At 41.0% G+C, this 27,449-nt stretch overlaps 1 protein-coding gene across 1 annotated transcript in view; it reads left to right on the top strand.

The window, feature by feature from the left end:
* LOC107598195 (transcriptional activator GLI3-like) overlaps positions 1-27,449 on the top strand; it is a 110,901-nt gene that overhangs the window by 22,985 nt on the left and 60,467 nt on the right. The window contains exon 2 of the mRNA XM_016289468.1: positions 22,550-22,755. Coding sequence (XP_016144954.1) covers positions 22,677-22,755 — 79 coding nt within the window. The 5' untranslated portion in view covers positions 22,550-22,676. The remainder of the gene's footprint in view (positions 1-22,549; positions 22,756-27,449) is intronic.

The raw sequence follows: 27,449 nt of genomic DNA, 5'->3' as shown, positions 1-27,449 counted from the left end.
ATTTAAACTGTGCCTTCCCTGCTCTCTTTGCGAAGTCTTGTTTTGCCTTGCAGACATTTCTGAGCGGTTTCCCTGTGTTGAATATCTGTCGATTACCTGGACTGTTTATCCGTTTACGATTGCTTGCTGCCTACCTACCTATTCTGACCCTGCCTGCCTTGTTTATTCTTGCCACTGCTTGTTTGCCACCTGCCTCAACCCTGATTACGAACACTGTTTACGATTCTGCCCAGCCTTCGTTGTATCTGATGCCAGTTAATGATTTATGCCTGTCTGACCTGCCTTGTGATCTAATAAAGCTGCACATGAATCCCAACGCCACTGTCTCTTTGTTACAGAAGACTTCACCAGAAATTGATCCAGCAGTGTTCTATCACTTTACCACAGAGGTATCTGCTCAAGCATCGGTTCTGGCAACCCACCAGCAACAATTAAGCCGACTTACCTCGCTAACGGAGGAGATGTAAAGACCTTGCAAGCCCTTCGTCTGCAAGCATCCGAAGCACATGCCCCTCCTCCGAATCCACCGCTTCAAGCTCCGGCTTCACCTACCTCCACCGCCAGCCCTCGTTTGGCGTTCCCCGAGAAATTTGATGGCTCACCCTCAAAATGTAAGGGTTTCTTACTCCAATGTTCCATGTTTGTTCACCAACAACCCATATTGTATTCCACAGACGATAGTCGCATCGCATTTGTCTGTTCGCTTCTCACTGGAAGGGCGTTGGAGTGGGCTACCGCGGTGTGGAATGAGAATCAGGCTGTCTTTCCTTACTTCTCAGCCTTCATCCAGCGGTTCAAGGAGGTGTTCGAACATTCCGCTGATGGAAAGGAGGCGGGCGAGCAGCTGTTATCGTTACACCAGGGCAGAGGTTCGGCGTCGGATTACGCTCTCTCATTCCGCACTCTCGCGGCACAAACAGGGTGGCCGAAGGATCCTCTCAAACTACACTTCCGCAGAGGTCTGAGCATGGAACTGCAGTCTGAATTAGCCTGTCGAGATGAGGGGAGATCCTTGAATCAATTCATCGAACTGGCCATTCGGATTGACAACCTCCTTCGCTCTCGTCGTCAGACTCGGCTCTCTTCGGCTCCAGTCGGCGCGTCATTGCCACTTCCTGACACAGAACCCATGCAGATCAGCGTTACTCATCTCATAGGAGAGGAGAGAGAGAGACGCATTCACCAGAATCTGTGCCTATACTGTGGACTATCTGGACACACGAGAGTTTCCTGTCCCACGCTGCCACCTCGCAATCTGTCTCTGGTGAGTGCGAATTTCAGTACTTCCACTGCTTTAGAGATTCCAGTCATCTTAAAATTTAATGGGCAGATCACGGAGGCTATGGCTTTGATAGACTCAGGGGCTGCACGAAATTTCATTGACGCTAGTTTTGCCAAAACTCATAATATTCCTCTTGTTCCCTGTACGTCTCATGTGGCAGTGGCAGCGCTAGATGGCCGCCCGCTGGGCACTGGTCAAATCCAATTTACTACCACGGACCTTCAATTATGCACTGGAGCTCTTCACACCGAACTTATCCGCCTCTTCGTATTTCAACCTCCCCGTACCCCTGTCATTCTGGGACTGCCTTGGCTAGAGAAGCACAACCCCTCTATCTCATGGTCCGAGGGACAGATTACACAGTGGTCAGAGTTCTGCCATCAGAATTGTCTCAACGCTACCCCGATCAGAAAGGAGAGGGAGTGCACGCCTGTCTGTCAGCTTCCTGCTGAATACCATGATCTCAGGGAGGCTTTCAGTAAGATAAAGGCTTCTCAATTACCTCCTCATAGAATGAGTGACTGTGCCATCGAACTCCAACCTGGTTCACATTCTCCCAAGGGGAGGGTTTTCCCCTTATCTCAACCTGAAGCTGAGGCTATGAAGTCCTATATCGAGGAGGAACTCGCTAAGGAGTTCAGACCATCCACATCACCTGCCTCTGCCGGGGTTTTCTTTGTTAAGAAGGATGGAGGCCTCCGTCCTTGCATTGATTACCGTTTATCTCAACCTGAAGCTGAGGCTATGAGGTACTATATCGAGGAGAAACTCGCGAAGGGTTTTATCAGACCATCCACATCACCTGCCTCTGCGGGGTTTTTCTTTGTTAAGAAGGATGGAGGCCTCCGTCCTTGCATTGATTACCGTGGACTCAACGACATCACTATAAAGTTTCGCTACCCCTTGCCTCTAGTCCCTGCAGCTCTGGAACAGCTACGGAGGGCAAGATCCTTCACCAAGCTGGATCTGCGCAGTGCTTACAACCTCACTCGCATCCGTGAGGGTGATGAATGGAAGGCTGCGTTCTCTACCACAACTGGGCACTACGAGTACTTTGTTATGCCGTTCGGGCTTGCCAACAGTCCTTCAGTGTTCCAGGCCTTCATCAATGATGTGTTCAGAGACATGTTAAATCGCTGGGTCATTGTTTACATTGACGACACCCTAATTTACTCGGATTTGTACGAGGATCATGTCAAGCATGTTCGGGCGGTCTTACAACGTCTCATCAGCCACCAGCTATATGCCAAAGCCGAGAAATGTGAGTTTCATCAGGAGACAGTATCATTCCTCGGGTACGTGATCAGTTCAGGAGGGGTAGCCATGGACAACAAGAAGGTGCGAGCCGTTGTCAACTGGTCTCTACCTGCCACCTTAAAGGAACTACAACGCTTTCTAGGATTTGCCAATTTCTATCGGAGATTCAATCGCAACTTCAGCACAGTGGCAGATCCCATGACTTCCATGATTAAGAAGGGTAGTCAGCGCCTCTAATGGACCTTCGCAGCCCGTTCAGCCTTCCAGACCCTCAAGGAGAGATTTACAACCGCACACATCTTGTACCATCCCGACCCAGAACTAGAGTTCATTGTGGAGGTGGACGCATTCAGCACGGGCATTGGGGCAGTTCTCTCTCAACGACATGGTAACCCGCCCAAGTTATATCCCTATGCCTTTTATTCCCGCAAACTCAATCCCACCGAGCAGAATTACGATGTGGGCAACCGAGAACTTCTTGCCATGAAGGTCACCTTTGAGGAGTGGCGTCACTGGCTCGAGGGAGCCAAACACCCCTTTACCGTACTCACCGATCATCGCAATCTGGAATATCTAAAATCAGCCAAGAGACTCAATCACAGACAGGCAAGATGGTCACTGTTCTTCATCAGATTCGGCTTCACTATAACCTACCATCCAGGCACTCAAAACACTAAGGCGGACGCTCTATCCCGACTCTATGAATCATCCACACTGTCTCCCATTCAGGAATCCATCATTCCATCTCCCATCATTCTCGCACCCGTACAATGGGACATCATGACTGAGATCACAGATGCTCAGGGCACCGAACCACCTCCAGCCGAAAACCCCACCTAATCTCACATATGTACCGCAAGCTCTACGGCAAAGAGTCATTCAGCTAGTTCATTCCACTCCTGGCTCCGGACACCCAGGTATAGCAGCTACCCTTCAGTTATTGAATAATCGCTTCTGGTGGCCCACTCTACAAGCAGAAACAAATCGCCTTCATCCGAGACTGTGCAACTTAACAAAATCCCCTCATCAACTGCCTGCTGGTCTCCTACAACCATTACCCATTCCACAACGCCCCTGGTCCCACATAGCCATCGACTTTATAACAGATCTGCCTGCCCCCATTCTCACTGTTATCGATCGCTTTTCCAAGGCCTGCCAACTGATTCCTCTACCTAAACTACCCACTGCTCTTGAGACAGCCGAGGTCCTCTGTAACTACGTGTTCAGGTTTTACAGCCTTCCTGAGGACGTGGTCTCTGATCGGGGTCCTCAGTTCACCTCCCGAGTCTGGTCAGCCTTCTGCCGACAACTCAACATCAATGTCAGTCTGACCTCCGGGTATCACCCACAGTTGAACGGTCAGGTGGAACATCTCAATCAGGAACTCACTCGTTTGCTCCGCTCATACTGCCATCGCAATCAGACCGACTGGAGCCGCTACTTACTATGGGCCGAGTATGCACAGAATTCACTCCGCAAACCTGCGACAGGTATCACCCCATTCCAAGTCTTGTTTTGCCTTGCAGACTTTTCTGAGCGTTTTCCGTGTTGAATATCTGTCGATTACCTGGACTGTTTATCCGTTTACGATTGCTTGCTGCCTACTATTCTGACCCTGCCTGCCTTGTTTATTCTTGCCACTGTTTGTCTGCCGCCTGCCTCGACCCTGATTATGAACACTGTTTACGATTCTGCCCAGCCTTCGTTGTATCTGACGCCAGTTAATGATTTATGCCTGTCTGACCTGCCTTGTGATCTAATAAAGCTGCACATGGATCCTAACGCCACTGCCTCTGTTACACCTACTTTCTTTGCTAACGGTGGCTTATACAGGACTCTCCATTCAGGTTTAACATCTTCCATTTTAAGAAATAACATGGTGTATTTACTTTGTCTTTTAAAATCTTCTTATTGAAAACCAAAACAAGGTTTATATCAAATTTTCCCCGTGACTGAAAAAAATCCAAATATAATAACTTCTCAGCTCTTAAAAACAAACCTGTACACCCATCTAATTTAAGAAACAAGTGTAGAGCAGGAAAAGGGTCGTCAGCATTAGGAGTTCTCACCCCTAGTAGTCTGTTAACAATCGTTCCACTTTTTCAGGAGTTGAGCAACCTTACGTGTTGAAGAAATTCCAAGACGAGAAGCTACTTGATCAGTGTTCATAAAATTAGGTCCCGCTATATTTAACAGACGACTCAAGGTGGTGATCTTGGATTTGCAAAGTATACTGCTTAAACCAGGAAAAGTACAGCCAAGAGCAGAAATGTCCAAACGGGCTCCAGGTAATAGAGGTTCCTCTAACAACCAGAAGAGTGAGTCCACTTTAAAAAGGTTGCGATTAAAAAATTGGCATGCTGGAAGTGTCCAGACTAAGGGGGTCTAGAAAAAAAGAGATGTGTCCATCTGTAGGCCTCCCAGACGCTGTAAAATCACACTTGCAGCAAATCTCCAGCTAAAGTAATTTGTCCCTGAAAGAAGTCTCGGTATGAAAAGCTGCAGTTCTGCTTTGCAAGTTTATCAGCCCCGTCCACCTACTTTTGATAAATATAAAATGCTCTGATTAACCCAGTGTAATTTGTCAAAAAAGTCTACTAATAAAGCTTGAATTTCTGTCATCAGTTTTGAGGGAGGATCTATACACGCCAGTTTATGCCAGAGAGAAGAGACAACTAGATTATTAATAATTAAAATATGCCCCTTATAGGACATATTAGGGGCCAACAATTTCTATTTGGCTAATCTACCTTTTATTTTTCCAACAATTCCTTCCCAGTTTTTCTGTACAGGGACATCATCTCCTAAAAAAATTCCTAAATATTTAAAAACCCCTTTGACTCCCAAGCAATCCATCAGGGAGGCTTAACTTCCTTCCCACCCACTTGCCACACATTAAAGCTTCACTTTTGTTCCAATTTACTTTAGCAGAGGACCATAACAACCACATCATCAGCATAAGCCAATAAAATAACATTATGGCTACAACCAGGAATCTGTAAACCATTTAAGTTAATTCTCAATTGCTGCAACAGAGGTTCTATGGCTATAGAGTAGAGCATTCCTGACAAAGAACACCCTTACCTAACACCTCTACCAACCTTGAATGGAGTGCATAAGCCAACGTTCACCTTCAGCACACTCTCAACATCACAATATAGAATCTTGATCTTTTCCACAAATTCTTCGCAAAAAGTTATGCTGCTAAAGTTTTCCAGAGATAATTATGTTCAACACGATCAAAGGCCTTTTCTTGATCTAGAGAAATCAAGGCACAATCTAAATTAAACACCTTGGAGACATCTAGAATATCCCGTACTAAGGAAATATTATCAAAAATGGACCTACTAGGTACGCAGTAGCTCTGATCCGGGTTGATGACCTGCTCCATTACCTTTGCTAGTCTATTCGCCAACGTTTTGGAAAGCAGTTTGTAATCTGTGCAGAGAAGTGACACAGGACACCAGTTCTTAATGTCCAACAGGTCTCCCTTATTCGGGAGGAGAGTAAGAACTGCCCTACGGCAGCTCAACGGCAGCCGCCCCTCGGTTAAGCTTTCATTAAGCACCATGAGCAGATCCTCTCCCAACACTGTCCAGAATGACTTATAAAAGTCTACTGGGTGACCATCAATACCAGGAGTCTTCCCAGACTCCATGCTCTGGAGGGCTTCACGTAACTCTTCTGAGCTCAAATCCCTATTGAGCTCTGCTTTGGCCTCTTCAGTCACCTGAGACAAGGTCTCGAAAAAACATTTTCGATTCCAGGCTCTGCAACACATTCACAGCTGTACAGTTTTTCATAAAAACAAACTGCTCTCTTTTGAACATCAATAGGGTCAGACAATAACATGCCAGATTCAGAACACAGTGCATGAATAAATATTGTCTGCCCACTCTTTTTTTCCAGATTAAAGAAAAATTTAGTTGGAGCATTAATTTGGTCTATGTTCTAAAACCGGGACCGAACCAGAGCTCCTTGTACCTTGACCCCCAGAAGATCATTGAGCTGAGTTTTTTTTTCAAAGAAAGAGCTTCTAAACAGCTATTCTCCCCAGTTGAATCAGCTAACTATTGAAGCTTAATTATTGATGTCTTCAAGTCTTTCATAGATCTTGATATCTGTTCAGTGACATTTTGAGTGTACTGTTGAAAAAACTGTTTGATTTGTACTTTACCAAAATCCCACCATTGTCTCAAAGAATGAAAGGAGTCTTTTGTAACTCTAAAAGATTCCCAAAAATATTTAAAAGTATCATTAAAATTTTTATCACTCAACAGAGAAGTATTGAAGTGCCAGTAAGCACTCCTTGGTTTCAGCGAATTTAAAATAAATGAACAACAGACCATAATGTGATCAGAAAAGACTACAGGGACAATAAAACACTTACTGAAAATACCACATTGATGCTTAAAACCATAAAACCTGTCCAACATCGCAAAAGATAAAATGTTATCACGGGTATTAGACCAAGTATATTGTCTATTATTACCATTAAAATGTCTCCATAAATCACTCAGCTCATATGTTTTGATGATTTGGATAAGTCTTTTACGGGAGGGCTCATGGGGATCAGTGTGATTCCTGTCTAGATTTTGTTTTGTACAATTAAAGTCTCCTCCCAGAAATAAAAACTCTTCACTACTGCAATTTTGCAGAGATGAATTAAGGGCATTTAGAAACAACATTCTTTCAACCCCTGAGGTTGGGGCATACACACAAATAAAAACAAAAACAACATTTTCAAATAAAGCTCTAACCTTTAAAAGTCTACTTTTTATAATTTCCTCAACATCATAAGAAATTGGGTTGAAACTTTTAGAAAATAAAACAGCGACGACTCCACTGACAGAGGTAGTATGGCTTAAAACAGAGATGCCATCCCATTCCCTTGCCCAGTCTGCTGCATTATTTAAATAATTGTGTTTCTTGAAGAAAAATAACATCTAGCTTTTTCTGTCTAAACAATTCATATACCACTGTTCTTTTTCTCATAACTCTAGCTCCATGGACATTCAAGGATGCAAAACAAATCTCACTCATAAAGAGTAAAAGAGAAGGAAACAAAAACAAACCACTGAGTTTCATTAAATTAGCTTTTTTCACCTCCATCGTTGTTTAATTCAGTGTTGAGTTTAACCAATTTTTTCAAATGGTAAACTTCCTTATTAGCAAACAGCTCCTCAGCCATCAGATTCTTTGTTTTTTCAATTAATTGTTTAACGTCAGGAAAATATGCGATTTGCCGTCACTCTCTGTGCCTTCCTGTTCTTCACATTCATTTATATATGTTTTCTTTACACATCTCAAATTGCAAGTACTATCACTTTTCTTACGTTTCAAGGGTACTTTAAAAACTGTGTGTTCTGTCTCCGTTTCAATACCATTGTACTCACTTGCCTTTCTCATTACCGGCTGTTCATCAGTCGCAGAGTTATTTGTAGTGCAAATAACTCCCTCACGCTGAGAAATGTCTGTAACCCTACCTGAAATATCACTGTGATCTGTGATCCCATCTTCAACAGCCCCAGTGGACACCACATCATTTGCCTCTTTCATAATAAAACCCTCCATCACAACCATCTCTGATTCACCCCCCTCACAGCTCAGCCTCAGCTCGCTCTGCCACGACCGGCTCTGAGTCAGCCACTGGCAGCTCAGCCTCAGCTCGCTCTGGCTCGATCAGCTCTGGCTCGGCCTGGTCTGCCGCGATCAGTTCTATCTCGGCTTGGTCGAGACAGGTAGCACACGGCCCGACTGAACAACTAACTCAACCCCTGGTAACAACAACAAAGGCAGGAAAGAGAAAAGAAAAAAGTTAATACACTCACAAGGTTCCCACACACGCTCTCACCACTCCGTCCGCTCACGCTCAGTCACACCGGAAGTAAGAAAGAGAGAGAGAGCAATAAAAAAGTGTGTGTGTTTGTGGAGGGGGGGGTCAAGAAATGGTTTCCATATGTGGCGCCCTCTCTCTCTCCCACAGTCTGTTCATGATATAACCATTCAAGAGGTGGAATGCATCTTCTTGCATTCTATCTCTCTTTCTCTACATGTCAAACAGACCTCTGTCATGCTGATTTATGAGTTCACGCCCATGAATACAGTGTTAAGATGCACAATCAATGCTGTTACCTTTTCCAATGTTCCTAAATTATATATGAAATATATATTGTAAATTTAAAATATAAATAAACACAAGTAACCTTTTTATTTCAATTGGCATGCATCCTTTCTTAAATACCTTATCCATTGTTGTCTTCCTTGTCTTTCTCGTAACTATATTTTAATCATTACAACTCTCGGAAGATTTTAGCATGGTGATGGATATGACAATGTTAATGTATTTGGTCTTGGCGGAATAGATCTGCTGCGCTGCTGCTGCTGCTGAATTGCTGCTGCTGTTGGTTATTGCTGTAGTTGTAGATTATTGATGCTGCTGCAAGCAAGTACAGGAACTTGCTTCTGCCAATGTATATGTCGATATGGTGCCGTGAGTATTTAAGACATACTGCTGCTGCACAAATAGCATATAAAATAACCGGTAGCAGATCTATACAGATGGAGCTGGGGAAGGTGGAGGGTTTCAGAGAAACTCTGAAAGCGCGCTGCAGGAATCTCTAGTGAATGCTAACTATCCATATAAATGCAAGGCAGTAAGCTCATTGGCTGCATATGCAGCATGAACCAATCAGCTTGTGCCAAGTCATTTAACTCTCTGAATATCATCAGTTACGTTAACAACCCATCAGCCTGCACCATGTAGAGTTTCATGACTAAACTATATATACTATTGTTCAAAAAGTTTTTTTTTAAAAGAAATAAATATTTGACAATAAATGGACAACGAGTGACAGTAATGACATTTATAATGTTACTAAATATTTTTTTTTCAGATAAATTATATTCTTTTGAACTTTCTATTTATGAAAGAAAACTGTGGCCTCAAAAAGTACTATCATCTATTCTGCTATCAGTTGTACTATCCTCCATGTTAGAACGCTTAATCATCCTGTAATGCTTTGCTACACAAAAAAATGGTAGCCTCACTGGAATGAAGAAACAAAAGGCTGTTTGTCTTCCTGTACCTTCTAAAACAAGTTAAGAATCAATGTGTAAAGTTACCACTAAAGGTACTGTGAGGCATTTTGAAATGGCTGCAATCGAATTATGTGTTTGAGGGGGTGTAAATTCAGCACAGTTCATGTTAGGTTTGTTAGTTTTTTGCCACTGCTGAGGGCAATTGATTTTGTAGCAGTGTGAAAGCTACTATTGCAAATATTGATTTTGTAGTAAAGTGTCATGATAGGAGATAAATAATCATTGTAGGTCCTTTTATCACAATAGTCAAAAGATTCATCTTGAAAATGTGTGTGTTTGTGTGCGTGTGTGAGTACTTGTGTGTTTAGTTTGGGAAACAGGGGCCATAGTTTGGGCGATAGGGGCCATACAGTACTTCTCAGACCATTGATATGGCATGTGTGTGTGTTTGTTTCTTTAGTAGTTAGTAGCTGATGTTTACTGATTGTGAAGACACACCATGAGGGTGCTGTCACTCACACATGCATGCCTGCTACCGGTATGCTGTAGCATGGATATGGGAGTGTGTGTTATGGGAGGAAGTATAAACATGTCTTGTGATTGAAGACGTGCAAAATGCCCCATAGTGCTCAGTGAGAAAGCATGGCAAGCGGTTGACTCAGATCTTCCCAAAGCTAAACACAAATTCCTTAATATGTGAACCTGGCAGATACTTTCATCTTCAAAGTACTGTGAAGTAGAATATGACTGTATACTTGTTGTAAAGTCCTATTGCGAGCCTGCTCTATGCTACAGGAAGATGTTGAGCAACCTTGTAAACTTATTTCCGTACAGTAGTGAAAAACTACATTCCTGAAACTTTGCAGTGTGTATGTGTCCAGAAAAAAAAGAGTGTTCCTTTTATAATCACTAAAAAAATCACTTCAGTTCATTGTGATCTCACAAAGTTCCATTATAACAAATGAAGCTGTTGACACTGCACAATTAATCTCTTATTTATCGCATCTACACTCTTTGTTTGTTATAATGAGAGTATGTAATCCTCATTCCCTGAAGGAGGGAACAGAGACGTCACATTGTGACCGACAAATTGGGATCTCGCTTCGAGAGACCAAGCCACTTCGAGTGTAAACTAAATGAGCCAATGGACATAGGCAAGTGATGATTGACAGTTCATTGTGATCTCACAAAGTTCCATTATAACAAATGAAGCTGTTGACACTGCACAATTAATCTCTTATTTATCGCATCTACACTCTTTGTTTGTTATAATGAGAGTATGTAATCCTCATTCCCTGAAGGAGGGAACAGACGTCACATTGTGACCGACAAATTGGGATCTCGCTTCGAGAGACCAAGCCACTTCGAGTGTAAACTAAATGAGCCAATGGACATAGGCAAGTGATGATTGAATCCAGCTGCCGCTGATCACAGTGTGAGCATAAAAAGGCAGCAGGTGCAACGCATACCAGGTTTTCACTGAGGAGCCGAGCCGGTAACCTGGCCACTCAGCGGTGGTACAGCAGCCGTGGCGACGTGACGTCTCTGTTCTCTCCTTCAGGGAACGAGGGTTACATATGTAACCGAGACGTTCCCTTTCAATCGGTCACTATGAGTCACGTTGTGACCAAAGCGCCATGGATGCTGCCCCTTCCAGTGTCCTGTGTGAGCATCCTGCACCCCCTTTTTGCTGTAGGCCAGGGCTCACAACAAGAAGATCAGTCACCATTGTCGTAGCACTACCCACTCAGTGAGATTGGATAACACTGAGAAAACGTACCCGTTCCACTTGGAACAGGAACGTTGCGGAAGCCCCATCCTTCCCAAAGGAGGTTTCGGAAGCACGTACACATATGAACAACCGTTTAGGTGCATATGGAAGATTAGAGGTGATTGTAACCCTCTTGAAAATGGCAGACGTCTGCCGAAACACGGGCTCTGAGGCTATAACGTGGACTTTACACATATGGGATCCCCTTAGGTCTCTACATGTGGAACCCAGCCCTCTACCGGTTCTCACAGATTCATCGAGTGAGGGCCTGGCGCTGGACATTCTGCCACGTCTGGCTGCCGAGGGGATGGAGGAGCTCGACAGGGTCTACAGTACGGACTCTCTGGAGCAGTTTTAGCAAGCCGACACTAAACTGGGGCCTCTCATTGCTTCTTACCCATTTGAGGTGCGAACACAGGAGGATACCGGCTCCACACGAAGGCTATAGAATCTAGCAAACGTGTTGTGGGTTGCCCAGCCCGCAGCTCAAAAAATATCTGTCAGCAAGGTGCCACAAGCCAGCACCCAGGAGGATGCACACTTCTAGTAGAATGAGCTCGCAACCTAAGCGGGCAGGGCACACCCTGTGCATGATAAGCCAGGGTGGTCCAATACGTTGCCACAAGCAGGACCTGTTCCTCATCCTCCCTGACCTTGCACAGCGTCTGTGCGAGAAGGCTCACTGGGGGAAACGCATACTTGTGCAGGTCCCGCGACCAGCTGTGTACCAGTGTGTCCGTGCCGAGTGTTCCCTCGGTCAGGGAGTAGAACAACTGGCAGTGAAAGGTTTCTGGAGAGGCAAACAGGTCTAGCTGAGCGGCTCCGAAATGTCTCCAAATCAACTGGACCATCTGGGGATGGACTCTCCATTCTCCCGTGAGCGCAGCTCGTTGGCCGCACGGTTGAGCAGACCCGTAATGTGAATGGCACGAAGTGACCTCAGAACCTTCCGACTCCAAAAAACCCAGGGGTCCTGGATGGATGGGTCATCCTGACTACACCCAGCCCCACGCCATCGCTTGCTCAAAGCTGCGAGGTGGTATTAGGACACTACTGCATCGCAACCGACCTCTCCACCGGGGGGACCCCCGTATACCCCCTAGTAGTGATGGGAAAATTAAGCCTCATGAAGCACTGAGGCTTTCCTCTGACTGTTTCGGGAAAAGATTAAAAGCTTTGAGAGTGTCGAAAACAGCGCCACCTGCTGGTTAGTAAAAAGTAAAGCAGCCAAAAGCCTGTTAAAGACGCTCCATAGCACAAAGCATCCTCCACACATTCCATAGATCGATTCAAGTTACGTGCACAAATAAAAGCCTAACAGTGTGTGTGTTTGTTTTTGTTGAATTTCTGTCTCTGATCAATTAATTTACCCATTATACTGTGCAATTTCATACCAGTATGAATATCAATATGATGTAATAGAAGAATAACATACACATATGAATTGCATATGACAAATATTAAATTTTCCTGAAATAATTTGTATTCTTCATATTACTTGTATGACTGGGTCTCTAAAATGTAACTGAATAAGTCCGAACTAAAACTTATTCATAAAGTAAGATCTGGGGGATCGAACATATCGACATGCAAAGTGAATCGCGCACGTGACTGGACAGAAAGTGAAGCTTCGTTTGACATTGGTCACGTGATTACTATGTTAATAACACAAGCTTCGAATCGAGGCTTCATCTGGCACATCCATTTATTCCCGACACAAGCTCCGATGCCTCAGTTCAAATGTCACATCACTAGCCCCTAGCTGCACCACCGTCAAGAGTGGTGAGGGAGGAGGAGTTAGCAGGTCAGTTTACGGCAGAAAAAGGTGCCTTCCACAACCTGGTAAGACCCCTCATGCACCTCGGAGAAGAATGGCACCGGGGCGGGGTGCTGAGAACCAGCGCGGGCCACCCCAAAGAACCAACCTTGAGGGCTCGGGACACGGTGGAGGTCTCCACTCAAGCCCTACCCTCACAGTGGCCTGGGAAAGCATAGCTGACATTTCCGGATCCGATTAAGGCATTGCTACAGTCCCAGAGGGCAGCAGCACAGCTGAATCTTCCTCTCCAGAAAGCTCTGGCTCACCTCCGATGCAGCGATCGACATCCGATCGTCGGGAGGAGTGCAGAAGGATACTGCTGGTACGCTCCTTGTAGACGGCCCAACACGTTCCTTTGGCAGCTCAACAGGTTGTGGAGTGCAAGAGGAATGATGGGCCCCCAAGGGTTGGTTCCCTGGAGGGTTTGCCATCACTGTTACCCTCAGACCGACCGTGCTACTGCCTGAAGTAGCCCCCGCCTGACTGCCGCCGTGACGAGAACTAGATACAGAGACAGGCAGAGACAACAGAGCTCCGCCCTGTTTGAGGTAACGGAGCGTGGCCCGCAACTATGAGATGGTCATCTTCCATGATCTTATCTGTCATGAGAACATGACTCCTCCACGGACGCCACCTCAACATGCTTAATGCCAAGACACGTGAGGCAGCGATCGTGACCATCACCCAACACCAGGTATCGACCGCATCCAGAAACACACGGGTGATACGTTGTCTGTAGCAAGATGCAACGTCGTCTTTACAAAGATGCAACGTCGTGTTTGCCAGATGCAACGTCGTCTTTAAAAAGACGCACCCGTGAATGCTCATTTAGGGAAAAAGCTCTTCAGCGTGCTGAAGCGCACAGGGGAGATGGCCGCCTGCAACACAAGGCAAGTTTATTTATATAGCACATTTCATACACAATGGTATTTCAAAGTGCTTTACATAAAATATTAATAATAAAAAAATTATCACAACAATAAAACAAGGAATTTAAAAACTTTGAAAATGATTTAAAAATTGATTTAAGAGGTTTAAAATGAATTTAAAACAGTTAAGAATAGAAAATGTTTATACATAAAATATAGTGCAATCAGTTCGGACATTGCACAGTGCTCATTCAATAAATGCACAGCTAAACAGATGAGTTTTGAGTCTGCATTTAAATGTGACTAATGTTTTAGCACATCTGATCTCTTCTGGAAGCTGATTCCAACTGCGGGCGGCATAATAACTAAAAGCGGACTCCCCTTGTTTTGTGTGAACCCTTGGTACTTCTAACTGACTCTATCCTAATGATCTGAGTGGTCTGTTTGGTTTATATTCAGTGAACATATCTGCTATGTATTTAGGTCCTAGGCCATTGAGTGATTTATAAATGAGTAAAAGTACTTTAAAATAATTCCTAAATATAACTGGAAGCCAGTGTAAGGACCTGAGGACTGGTGTGATATGCTCAGATTTTCTGGTTGTATTCAGAATTCTGGCAGCAACATAGTGGATGAGCTGCAGCTGTCTAATGGTCTTCTTTTGAAGGCCGGTGAGAAGACCATTACAATAGTCCACCCTGCTGCTGATAAAGGCATGAACAAGTTTTAAGTTCTGGCACATCCAACTGTTAATTTCGTCAATGCATTGGCAGAGGGAGTCAATGGGGCTGTAGTCATTTGGCGATAAGACTAGGTAAATTTGGGTATCATCAGCATAGCTGTGATAGGCAATTTGGTTATTTCACATTATTTGACTTAGTGGGAGCATATACAGGCTAAACAAGAGCGGTGCAAGAACTGAGCCTTGTGGGACTCCGCATGTCATGGACGTCCACTTTTACTTATGCTCTCCTATACTCACATAATAACCTCTCCTTTCTAAGTATGACCTGAACCATTTGATTACCATCCCAGAAAGCCCGACCCAGTTTTCCAGTCGCTCTAGTAGTATGTTATGATCGACAGTGTCAAACGCAACACGGAGATCTAGTAGTACCAGCACTGATATTTTGCCAGAATTAGAATTTAAGCAAATATATCTTCCGCCACATCCGCTCAGCTTTTCTGCATTGTCTTTTCATACTCTGAACTGCTGTTGATTTTCTCCAAGCTGATTTCTGTCTGCCAGTCTTCTTGCTGACTTTCACAGGAGCAATGTCATCAATAACATTTTTTACTTTTGAGTTAAAGGAATCAAGGAGAAGATCAACAGAGTCTGCAGAAATGCTTGGTGTTAGAGATATAACCTCCATAAATAGCACATGGAGTGTTTTTAATGTTTTTGTTAATGCATCTCTTTCTGACAGAGACAGATCTAGACTCAGTGGTAGCAGAGATCAATATATCAAAGAAAATACAGAAGTGATCAGATAGTGCTACGTCCTTAATAACAATGGATGGAATGTTTGGACGTCTACTGATGATTAAATCTAGAGTATGTCCACGATTGTGTGTGGGTCCATGAACATGCTGAATCAGGTCAAAAGTGTTTAAAACAGTTATAATTGATTTTGTAGTTTTGTTTTCTGCATTATCTATGTGAATATTAAAATCCCCTGCAATAGCAAAACAGTCAAACTCTGAGGAGAGCATTGATAGCATTTCTGTGAACTCTTCAAGAAAGGCTGGAGAGTATTTTGGAGGCCTGTAAATAATGATAAACAGAATGCGTGGAGCACCTTTTAATACAATCCCTAGATATTCAAAAGACAAGTACTGACCAAATGACACTTGCTTGCATTGATAGACATTAGTTTGATGCATAACAGGCCGCAGATTATTCCGCCCCGATTTATAAGAGTGAAAAAATGAAAACTGTCATCATTTAGGCTACTCAGCATCATGTCATTCCAAACCTGTATGAATTTCTTTCTTCTGTGGAACATAAAAGAAGATATTTTGAGAATTTCAAGAAATGTTTGTCCATACAGTAGAAATCAAGAGTAACCAAAATGGTTTGGTAACTCATTTATTTATTTATTTACTTACTCCAATTGAAGGCCCTATAACACAGCAAAACATTCACAGGGGACCTTGAGGGCCAGGTAGGCTGGATTTGTCCAGGGACGAATTTTGTCCAGCCCTGTACCCGTCACTACGCAACAAATAATGGTGTGGCGGGCACACTGGGTTCCTTTGCATTGAAGCAATAACGAAAAGTCAAAAAATGCCTGAAGACTCGCATCGTGTCTACACCAGATAATCCCATAGATAGAACCCATTATAATCGGTGATGCGGCCTACACTGGATGTGGCGCAGCACAGCACAACAAATCCCCGACAGTAAACTGATGCCTCGTTCTATTTATGACGTAGGCCTACTGTTTGACAAAGTACAAATGATTTGCAACGGTCACTTTGTCGCATCCAGTGTGGACAGCCTCAAGCTGTTGGCTTACCTCTGGCCTTTTTTTCATAATTTATTTGTTAAATTTTTTTGGCTAGTAGAAATTATGAATGGCCGGTAACTTAAAAATTTAGTAGCCAAATTGGCTGGTGAGTGAAAAAGTTTAATTTCAAACCCTGGTTACACTGCAAAACACATTGTAAATAGAAACCTTTGACACTCCACAGAACGTGAACACAAATACGCATTGGAGCATTTGCCAAATCTGTTTTGTCAATTTCCTAGTTTTACAGTCTCAACAAAGGGTTCTTAGCATCCTCTAGCACCCCTCTAAAACTGTGCCTGGCTTTTTAACAGTTTATGTGCCTTGTGGTTCTATGCGCCAATATTTAAGTGCTTCTTCAACTCTGTGGTAAAAGTCTGTAGGCCGATTAGCTCAATAGTGGTTTGCGCCACCTAGTGTGCAGGCGTAAAATGATTTTTCGATTAAAACTGGATTTTCAGTCAGTGCCACCTATCGTACGTGTGTAGGCACGGTTCATCTGTAATTTGCTTCACTTTATCTTGTCACGCTTAGTGTGAAAATGCCTTCAAGGAGCAGAAAACTTTTCAAATTTGTTTGATTTGGTTATTTTACAATTATTTACATACTATTATAATTTTAATAATAGCTTTTATTTTTATATTTTCAGTTTTCATTTTAGTTTGAGTAATTTTGTATAGTTTTTAACATTTTATGTGCTTTTGCCATTTTTAATCATTTTATTTATTTATTTTTCTATTTAGCTTTTATCTTTCATTTTTATTTGTAATATTCAGTGGTGGAGATAACAAATTACAACTACTTACGTTACTGTAATTTTCGGGTACTTGTACTTTCATGAGTATATTTTTATGTCAATTTTACTTGTACTTAAGTACAAATTAATCAAAGTAATCTACTTCACTACTTTTACAATCACAATTCGTTACTGAGTATGTGATGTGACGTGACCTTGCGACATTAAAATGTGATAATGGGCTAGTTGCATATCGAGGGAGTGTGGGCAAAACCACTTGAAGGCAAGCCTGAAACCTTTAGCCAGAAAAGCATAACGGCTAATGCTACTGCTTCTGCTTTGGCAGTACGTGGGAAAGAAGACCAGGGGCCTCATTTATAAAATGTGCGTACGCACAGATTTGATCTTAGAGTGTGCATACACTAAAATCTACGGCAACGTTCATATTTATAAAAACGGTCTTTGACGTGGAAAAGTACTTACCGCCACGTCAGAGTCTGAGCAGGCATACGCATTTTCCTTGTGGCAAATCTAAGCTGCAATAATAATAAAAGCGGTGTATGTGCAAGCACAGAATTCATCATAAACAACAAAGATGCAGAGTAAGAGATTAATTGTGCAGTCAGTTTTTTTATTAACGGGAGTTTTTGCGAGATTAAACTGACCTTTTTAGTAGCCTAATGTTGAGAGTTCTTTACTCTTTACTTTTTTATTATTTTATTTTACATGAGAACTTGCGAAGTCTTGATTTACTACTAATGCGTATAATAGAAAAAAAATGCATAAATGCATCTCCGACTGTTTTGTCTGTGTAGCCTATAAGAATAGACCTATGTCAATAGCGGTTTTAATATATTCTATTCAATAACATTGTTAACTGTTTTTATTTATAGCATCTGCTGCTTTGCTTCTGTGACAATGAATAGAGACATCAGCCTTTTTGTCATTTACATCAGTTATATCTGTATATAATACACTATATATTTTTGTGTCAGTACATTAATGGCACATTTGACCAGCATTAGTAAACTGTGTAAATATAAAGAAATGCCAAATCACATGCAGGTTTTTCAGACTGGAGTGTAATAATTTTATTATTATTTTATTATGATATGAAACGTCCATTTTTTTTTCAATAATGTTTTTTAAAGTTTTGCAAGAATTTCATGATACTAAAGTTTTTAGTAGTTGTCATAGCAAGTGATTTTAAAAGTAGGATGGCTCATTTTTTATAAGATGACTGAAAATTTTACTTAAATTTGTTCATCAATCAGTTCACAAATAAAAAACTGAGTGTCTATTTACAAGTGCAAATAGCCCGCCTTGTTGGCAGAGGCTATTTACACTAACTCCGCCCATCAACGTGTGTTTATAAAGCATTATAAAAGACTATCGTCTAGTAACAGCTCCAGTGGCACAGATGGTAAAGTACGTGTTGAAGTCATTTTTGACGCGATCGACCGGGGTTCGCATTTTGCCTAACTTTTTTTTCTACTTTTCAAATCATATATCACGTCGTTGTTATTGTTATTATTGCATACTGTTTTATAATGTGTTACAATACTGAGGTGCAGATAATTGTCACTATCTGCAATAAGTAGTATAATAGCAGGAAATACTGCTAGGTGTAAATAGAATCTATAGCTATTTGCATTGTGTAAACATTAAGTGTAACAAGGACATGAATTATATATATTATTTATAACTGCCTCCACATTTTAAAACACCACCGCACGCCACTGCTCTCGCGGTATTTTGATGTCATAAGCCGATCGGTCTGCGCAGCGCCGATGCATCTCGAACGAGCCTAGTGATGCAAAGTCCGGTTCATTTCCGCGAACCGGTTCTTTTCGGACAGTTCGGCTCATTGAAGAGGTTCAAAAAGCTGATTCATCGGTCCCTGACACAATCAAGTAATGATGTCACTACTTTTCTAACAACCCAGTGCCATGTTGTATCAATGAAACATTCAAATGAAGTCATTTGTGTCAACACATATTATACATTAAAATAAAAAAGTTGTTTGTGTGAATGCATATTGCTGATTATTGCCCTTCATTCACTTAATGGTGTCAGTGGTCAGTTTCATTCACGGATCCGATTATGATTATGTCAGATACGACTGACCAGTATTGACTAGCCTACAACTTGGATAAGATTCCTAAAAGTTTCGCACCTACAGCACACATAACAGACACTGTAATGTGAAAACGCGGTGGTAGCGGTCGGTACACTCTGGTGTAATTTGAACGGGAGCGGGCGGTCTAACAATATCCCGTTCCCGACGTCCATTCAGAACAGCATATCTGCGCTTTATTCTTATTGACCACCGGTACAGCTTGCCTCAGGACTGTTATGCATGCGCTGCACGCATGCTTTCTGCGTCACGCGTTTGTGCGGTCTGTGCGCAGCATGTGCATAACGATGCTCAGAACAGGCTGTACCGGTGGTAAATATACGGCCCTCAGACAGAACAGGCAGGTTGTCGATGAGTGACAGAGCAGAATAAGGATGGAGCAAAGTGTGGATGCACTCTCCATGAAGGAGTTCAACTCGGTTTTGTTTATATTTTGCTTAGCCTATCATTTTAAATGACAGGTGTCGTATTTATTTATTTTCCTCTGCGACACTTTTCCTACTGTGTTAACAGAAAAATGTCAAACGAATTTAGAATTTTGACAAGACGAATAAAAATAGCTAACAGGCAATTTTTGTTCAACCTACATTATTTTTTTTTCTCTCTGCAACACTTTTTTCCTATTGTGTTGTAAATGTTAAACGAATTGTATCTTGACAAGGCGAATAAAAATAAGAAATACATTTTTTGCACATTTTTATTTTCTCTGACACTTTTTTCCTACTGTGTTGCATAAAATATTTAACGAATTTTGTGTCTTAAGATAATTCATATAAATTCAAGTCAAAGTCAATAAATTCAAGACTCTTGACAAGACGAATAAAATAAAATAGGCCTACAATTTTGTGCAGACTACACTTTTATTTGTTAGCCTATCTCTCTTTCAGTAGCAGAAATTTAAATGTGAGATTCTGGAAACGAGATCTAAATTTAGCGGGAACGTTCGGGTCGGAAAGAAAATTATTCTAAGCGGACAGCGGGTGAACAAAGAGTGAATATATAGTGGGAGCGGGTGGGTGCGGAATATAACCTTGCAGGAGTGGGACTAAAGAAATAGTACATTTAAATTTACTAAATAAAATATTAGTAAATTTTATTTATTTACATCTCTCGACAGAAAGGGTTTTGCAGGTTTTAATAAAATGTTATTTTCTAACAGTAGTCATATTTCCAGTGCGTGCCTCAGGCTTGCATAGTATCGTCAGCTCGCTCATCAGAATCCTCAGTAACTCTCGGCAACACTCTGGTTGAACCGGCTCATTTGGTTCTTTTTGAGTCCTTGGTAACTCTCGGCAAACTTCGACAGTTGGTTGAACTGGCTCAATGGGTTCTTTTTGAGTCGGACATGCTACTTCGGCTGTGCGTCTTTCGTCATCAACCTGGATCTAAAGTTCGATTCAGTTCAATTTTGTGAACCGGCTCGACCAGTTACTTCCTGAGAACCGACTCAAAAGAATGATTCGTTCAAGAATCGACCATCACTAATTGGAGCTGAACTCAAGACAGTGGCCCTCCTGGACCGAGTTTGGACTCCCCTGAGCTAGATGTATGCTTGTAAAAAATTTCACTTGCTGTAGTTTTTTTTAAGTAATAAATAGAAAAAAAAGTTATATTTGTATTGCAATATTTTATTTTTTTCCATGGATCTCCGATTTGATTGGTTTTTGACAGTTCTTTAAATATCAACGGCTAAAAAGTAACTAGTACTCTGAGTAGTTTTTGAGAAAAGTACTTTGTACTTTTACTTAATTCCTTTTTTAACACCTGTACTTTTACTTGTAATTGAGTATTATTTCAGCAATGTAAGAGTACTTGAACTTTAGTACAAATTTTCAGTCTTCTTTCTACTACTACTACTATTTATTTTATTTTATTTCAGCTTTATTTCAGTTAACGAAATCGATTTTTTTTTTATAGTTTAGTTAACTATGACAACAGTGCATGTAGATGCAAATTACATGTAGACTTCATGATTTCAAAGAACACATTAATTGTTTTTTGGACTGATACGGAGCGACTAAGTCAGATTCAATGCTGCATTGCTTCTATACAAAAGCATCTCTGTTGACGTTATTTTACCTTGCCTTAAACCCTTCAGAATTCTCTTGAATGGTTTGATGGCATTTCAAGAGAAAGTTTTGTTGCTTCCGTTCTTGTTCTTCATTATGAGGAACAGACCAAACTTTTTCATTAGTGGCTGGTGAAGTAGACTCCGGAGGCTGACAGGAGAGAATTCATAGGGGACAAGCTGTAGTGTGTAATTGGGTCCATCCTGTCCATCTGGTCCTTCAGAGAGGTCACTTGAAGTCAAAGTTCTCTACAGGAATTTACTGTAAAAGTTTTCTTGTTTACTGTTTGCATCTTTTTGGAAGTATTTGCAAGAGTCAGTTATCTTCTTAATTGTATTTAATTTTTTCATTTCATTATTTTATTCTTTCATTCATTTCATTGCCTTAATACCTTATAGTATTATGAAAGAACCTAAGTGTGTTTTGTTTTTCTTTATCCTAAGTCACACAAACCCACATTGTTATATACCCACACAAACCCACAAAAAAACTCAAATAATAATACTTGAATAGGGGCTGTTTAAGAAAACAACAACAAAATCTTGACTTGAGTGACACCATCTCAAGAAAATATGGCAAGGCATTGTGGGTAGTGGTGAGAATTCCTGGCCACCTCTGTCTGATTAAAATGTGATGTGTTGAAAGTTGGCTTTGATCTTAGAAAATGCCTGTGAGGGGAGCAGTTGGAATTTAGCTTGGGCTTTTTCCCTCCCGCTCTCTCTGTGATTTGGCCCTGCAGATGGAGGCCGATAGATAGTGTCACCATTCATTTCCTGCTCAAGCTCCTACACCAATCTGTGCAGACACTAGACCTGGAGCAGGGATCCAAAATGAATAGATCACATGCCGAGCTTTTGTGGCTTGTGCAGAGCTCTGTTTACTTCTATGCTTGTCTCTAAATGTATGCATGTGCTTTGGATACATGCACAGTTAACATGACATTTTGCAAATAACCCCAAAGACTTGGAAAATCCCACCCCACGGAATGAATGGAAGAATACACCATATGAAAAAGACTCCTAATGTGGTTAAATGCTTTTCTTTGTCTCTGATTCCAGTCCTCCTGCATTGGCGGCCAGCCCGGCATTTTCTGATATCTCCCTCATCCGGATCACGCCACACCGGAACCCTTCAGTGGGGGTGGAGTCACCTTTTAACCCCCCACATCCATACATTAACCCCTACATGGACTATATCCGCTCACTGCACAGCAGTCCCTCTCTGTCCATGATCTCTGCGGCCAGGGGCCTCAGTCCCGCAGATGGTGAGTACCTCAGAGACCTGTTCTGCTCCTGCTAAAATTATTTTAAATTCTTCTAAATGTCAACCTATTGTGAGCAGAGCAGACAATTCCAAGCATTAACTTCTAAATTTTACACAACACATGTCTTTCAGAAACTGATAATACCTTAAATTAATCTTAAATTCATTAAATCAATCTATCTATCTATCTTTACAGTTTTATCTAATTATCATTCTGTCAATCTATCTGGTGAGGCCCGGGATATGGCATTCGTATATCCCTCGTCTGTCTGTGATGCTTCTCTCTGGAGGGGGGAGAACATAGTTTGATCGTTTGGCTGGGGTCACTCTCTTTGAACTTTGTCTCATGTCAGCAAACCTTTGGAGGAACATTCAACGTGTCAGGCAGAATCTAATGATCACATCCTAAGTTAAGATGGGGATGAAGTTCAAGGCCATGGTTGAGGGCGGAGGGCACGTTAAAGGAGGGAAGGATGAGTAGTGGGAATGGTTTAGAAGATGGACTCCAGAGGCCTGCCAGGAAGCCATTTTGGTTTTATGTGTGAAGTCAGACTGGGAAATCCATTACAGGGTCAGCAAAGCCTGCTGTTTTTAAAGAGGCTCTGCAGTATGCTGGCCTCTTGGCCTTCTCCTCAGGCATGGAGTTTTGCTTGAAGCCTGAAGCACAAATACCAAAGTGGGGCAATCAGAGGGGCCTCTCACAGGCCACAGATAATCATGACTGTATCGAACTGTGGTGCTATCTAACATCAGCCAGGTTTTACTATCTACCATGTGTCAAAGGAAGACATGAAGCATTACCATATAGTTATTAACTCTTCCCAGATAAGAACCCCTATAAGGGCTAAATTAAACTTGTTGATGCAGTTTGGTTTGATGTGACCTTTTGGTGTTCTTGGTAAAAAGCCATTTGTTGAGTAAAATAAATCAGATTGTACAAATATTTAAATTGCATATAAGTTTTTATGCTAATTCTTTAATAACAGAATTATGTTTCTACTCCAGTTTGTTGTGTTGACAATGACAATGGTGTCTGTAATAACTTGTTTTCATGACAGATTTATTAAAACATACATTAATGGAGAAAACTTTAAGCAAAAAAAAAAAAAAACTAAACAATACAGATTGTGTCAAAGCAACTGAACAGCATTAATTAGGAAAATAGTGTCAATAATGCAAAGTGACAATAGTAAACACTCATTTGATCAAGATGAAGGTTCTCAAGAACTGAAGAACTGCTGTGTGATGTTCTGGTACTGAGTTATTACATCAAAATTATTCATTTGAACACTCACACAAATCAGCTATTAACTGTTTTTTAAGCTTCAATATATTAATTCATAATTAATTCTAAATGTATTTTATAAATATATATATATATATGTGAGCAATATCACACTCGTAGCCATGCGATATGGATGTATATCGGCACAGCTGTGATCCGGCCGTAGGCAAGAGGCCGCAGGTAATCACAGCGGGCCGAAATACAGCCATATCGCACAACTACGAATGTGATATTGTGTTTATACAACAGTTTGACGGCACACGAGTGTGTAAATACATAAGAAACAAAAACGGAGTGTCTTTACAACCCCTTTTTTCTGCAAACTACTTCCTTCCGCCATGGATTCAAATCTCAAATTGACAGTTTAACAGCTAAACCCAAGCCTCCGTTACTAATTCGAAAACATCACTTTAGAACTAGTAACAAAGGAACGTTGAGTTGTTTCATTGAAAGCTTATTGTATTAGAAGCCGATCATACAAAACGTGTATTTTATTTTTGAAAACGCATGGTGCACTGCACTGCCATTTTTTGGTTGTCTTTTTGTAAAAGTGCAGTGCGCTGCGGTTTTTAATGTTGCTAGGCAACCACTGAGTCAGCTGTCCTGTCAGTCTAATCAAGGATTATAGCGTGAACACTCTAAAATCTTTGGTTTGCTGTTAAGTCAACTGTCATACTAGCAGAAACTTAAATTTTTTTTTAAAGACAGCTCCGGGTAACCCTCAACAGCCACCACAAGTTTCTTCTCCATCATTGCAGTCTCTGGACGTTCCCAGCAACTGTAAATTTCCGTCATCACAATGGAATGCCCGCCTCTCCATTAATTTGATTGGACAATGGAAAAAAAAATGCAAATGACATTGGGTGCTTTTCTGCTCAGAGTTGATTAGGGATGGGCGATACCACTTATTTTGTTTTCGATATGATACCGATACTTTTTAAAGGTCAGTATCGTCAATATCTATACCAATACAATACTTCTAAACTGAACTTTTAAATTATGAAATGTATTAAATTATTAAATTACTGTGAGTAAAATGGGTAATTATATCCACTTAACTTTATATTTGGAACACATTTTATCATTCGCATTCATTCATTTCACGCCTTAATTGCAACTTATTAGGTTATATTTTTGTTTACACATGGTTAAAATATGTTTACTGTAGTGGTAACCATGGAAATCTACAAATACTATATAGTTGAACTACGGTCACTTTAGTAAAACCATGGTTCATTTTCATAAGAGACTGCCAGTGAAAGGCTGTTGCACACATAAAATGCAACCTTTTTATTCTGACAGTGTATGATTTATATTAACATTACATAATAGAACATGATTAATATGAACTTTTGTTTAATTTAAATAAATGTAATTGCACAAACTATGTAGGCTACAATTTCAGTTTATTTATTGTGAAATAACTCAAACATATATGTTTTTTTTTTCTTCTGTCCTCTGATAAGCATTGTTCTGGGGTGCCGTTCCCAAATGCGTCAATGGTTTCTTATGATACTTTTGGGAAAAGCAGCCCTGTTTGAATGCATTGTCAGAAGTGAGTGAATGCTCTCTGTAATTGATTGGTTCTGTCTTGCAGGGCCGTGCAGAAACCTTTGGAGGGGCAGGTGCTCAAAGTATAAAAGGGGCATATGGAACACGACTTTTAATAGGACTGTGCTCCTTGCTGATACGTGTATCGAAATGGATGCTTCTGTAGTGATACAGAAACACAGAACAGAAAAGACCAATTTAAGTTTAAAAGTTAAATAATTTTTTCTTTGCACCTCTTAATTACTCTGGAATTAGAAACTGAATTATATTATTATTATTATTATTGAGTTTACAGGGTATAGTGGTTTTGCTGTTGTAAACACTACTGTTGCTGTTATTTAAAATAGAATTATATTCTAATCATGTTCTAAATTTATTCATTATTTGAATGATAATGAAAATAAAAACAGGACTAAAAATCATAATTCGGAGGATGAGAAAATGAGTATAAGCCTGTTTTACCAGTGTTGTGATAATTATTTTTAAGGCACTCTATGTTTTTTAAATAGATACTGTAATAATAATAGTATGAATAGTCAGATAACATCAGGGGCAAATTCTGGCAAATGCCAGAGGGGCTGGACCATTTTGTTTAATGTGGGCCGGTCAGATTTTTTCTAAATATATATAAATAAAATTGTTTTTACGGGCCAACAGCGCATAGGAGGGGTTTTTAATCGCTTGCACGATTTCTCTATGGTTATAATAATAATAATGTTAATAATAAATAAATGTTAAGCATTTTGCCCAGTCGGCCACGGCCGCCTGGTCCCAAGATGGGCCGACCGAACCATTCAGTCAAAATCAAGCACGTCATCAGAGAGATTGCAACACAAGCTAATTTTCAGTAAAAGCTAGATAATGGACCGTAAAAAAGCAAAGGTGGTGAAGAAAAACTTTGAGAAAGGAAAAAAAGGACTTAAGTCTGACGCTGCTAAATGCGTAAAGTTTAAATTTGGTTTAAATTAAGGTTTAAATTTAAGGTTTAAATTCGGCTGCTGCAGTGGAGGACAGTTAGTGCCGCAGAGGTAAGAAGAAAACAGAAAATACAGTTAGCACAAGTCATTTTCACACTACTTCTGCCAGTTAGCTCCTGTTTTTTTTTTTTTTTGACAGTAGTCTACATTGTATTAAACAGTTGTAAGCTTAGAATAGAACCCTAGTATATTTTAAAATGTCATTGCTTCGTGATAATTGGTTAATTTAAGTGTTAACGAGCCTGTTACTGAATTGCATCAGCAGATAAAGTGGGATTTAGGGTAAAAACTGATGTAGGCTACTTGCAATATAGTCTAACACATCAAAAACCTATAGCAATAGCCATAGTACTGTAGACATTTGTAGTGAACTTTACTTTGAATATGTAGATAGTCATATATTAAAATAAAACATTGAGCACGCATACTGTACATACGTTTACAGTATGCAATTAATCCTTAGGTAGGGTGGACTGCAGAGTCAAGTGTCATGGAATGCACATGCAGCACATACTAGCAACACTTCAGCATACTTTAATTCACAAATAATTGTATATCAAAAAGGATTTACTGCTGCTACTATTTATAGTTTTTGCTATATATTCTATTCCCTTTTTTGCTATTATTACTTGTTTGTATTCATGTGTATTCCAATGTTGAGAGCAGTCAGTGAGAAAATATTTAGCTGTAATGTTTACATCCTATACTGTGTACATTAACTAGGATGTTGCTGGAATCAGTACAGCTAGAGACCCCTGGTTTTCCAATACCAGTGCTGTGAGGAAGGATGCTACGGTAGGCCAAGCAGAGACATGGAGGAGTATGGTAGAGGTAGGAAAAACCCAACAGACAGACAGTAACAAAGAACAAAATGCTGTAAAG

Source organism: Sinocyclocheilus grahami, unplaced genomic scaffold (genome assembly GCF_001515645.1).
Source record: "Sinocyclocheilus grahami isolate Dianchi unplaced genomic scaffold, SAMN03320097.WGS_v1.1 scaffold247.1, whole genome shotgun sequence".
Classification (NCBI taxonomy): domain Eukaryota; kingdom Metazoa; phylum Chordata; class Actinopteri; order Cypriniformes; family Cyprinidae; genus Sinocyclocheilus; species Sinocyclocheilus grahami.
This window is presented reverse-complemented; position numbering and strand designations above follow the sequence as displayed.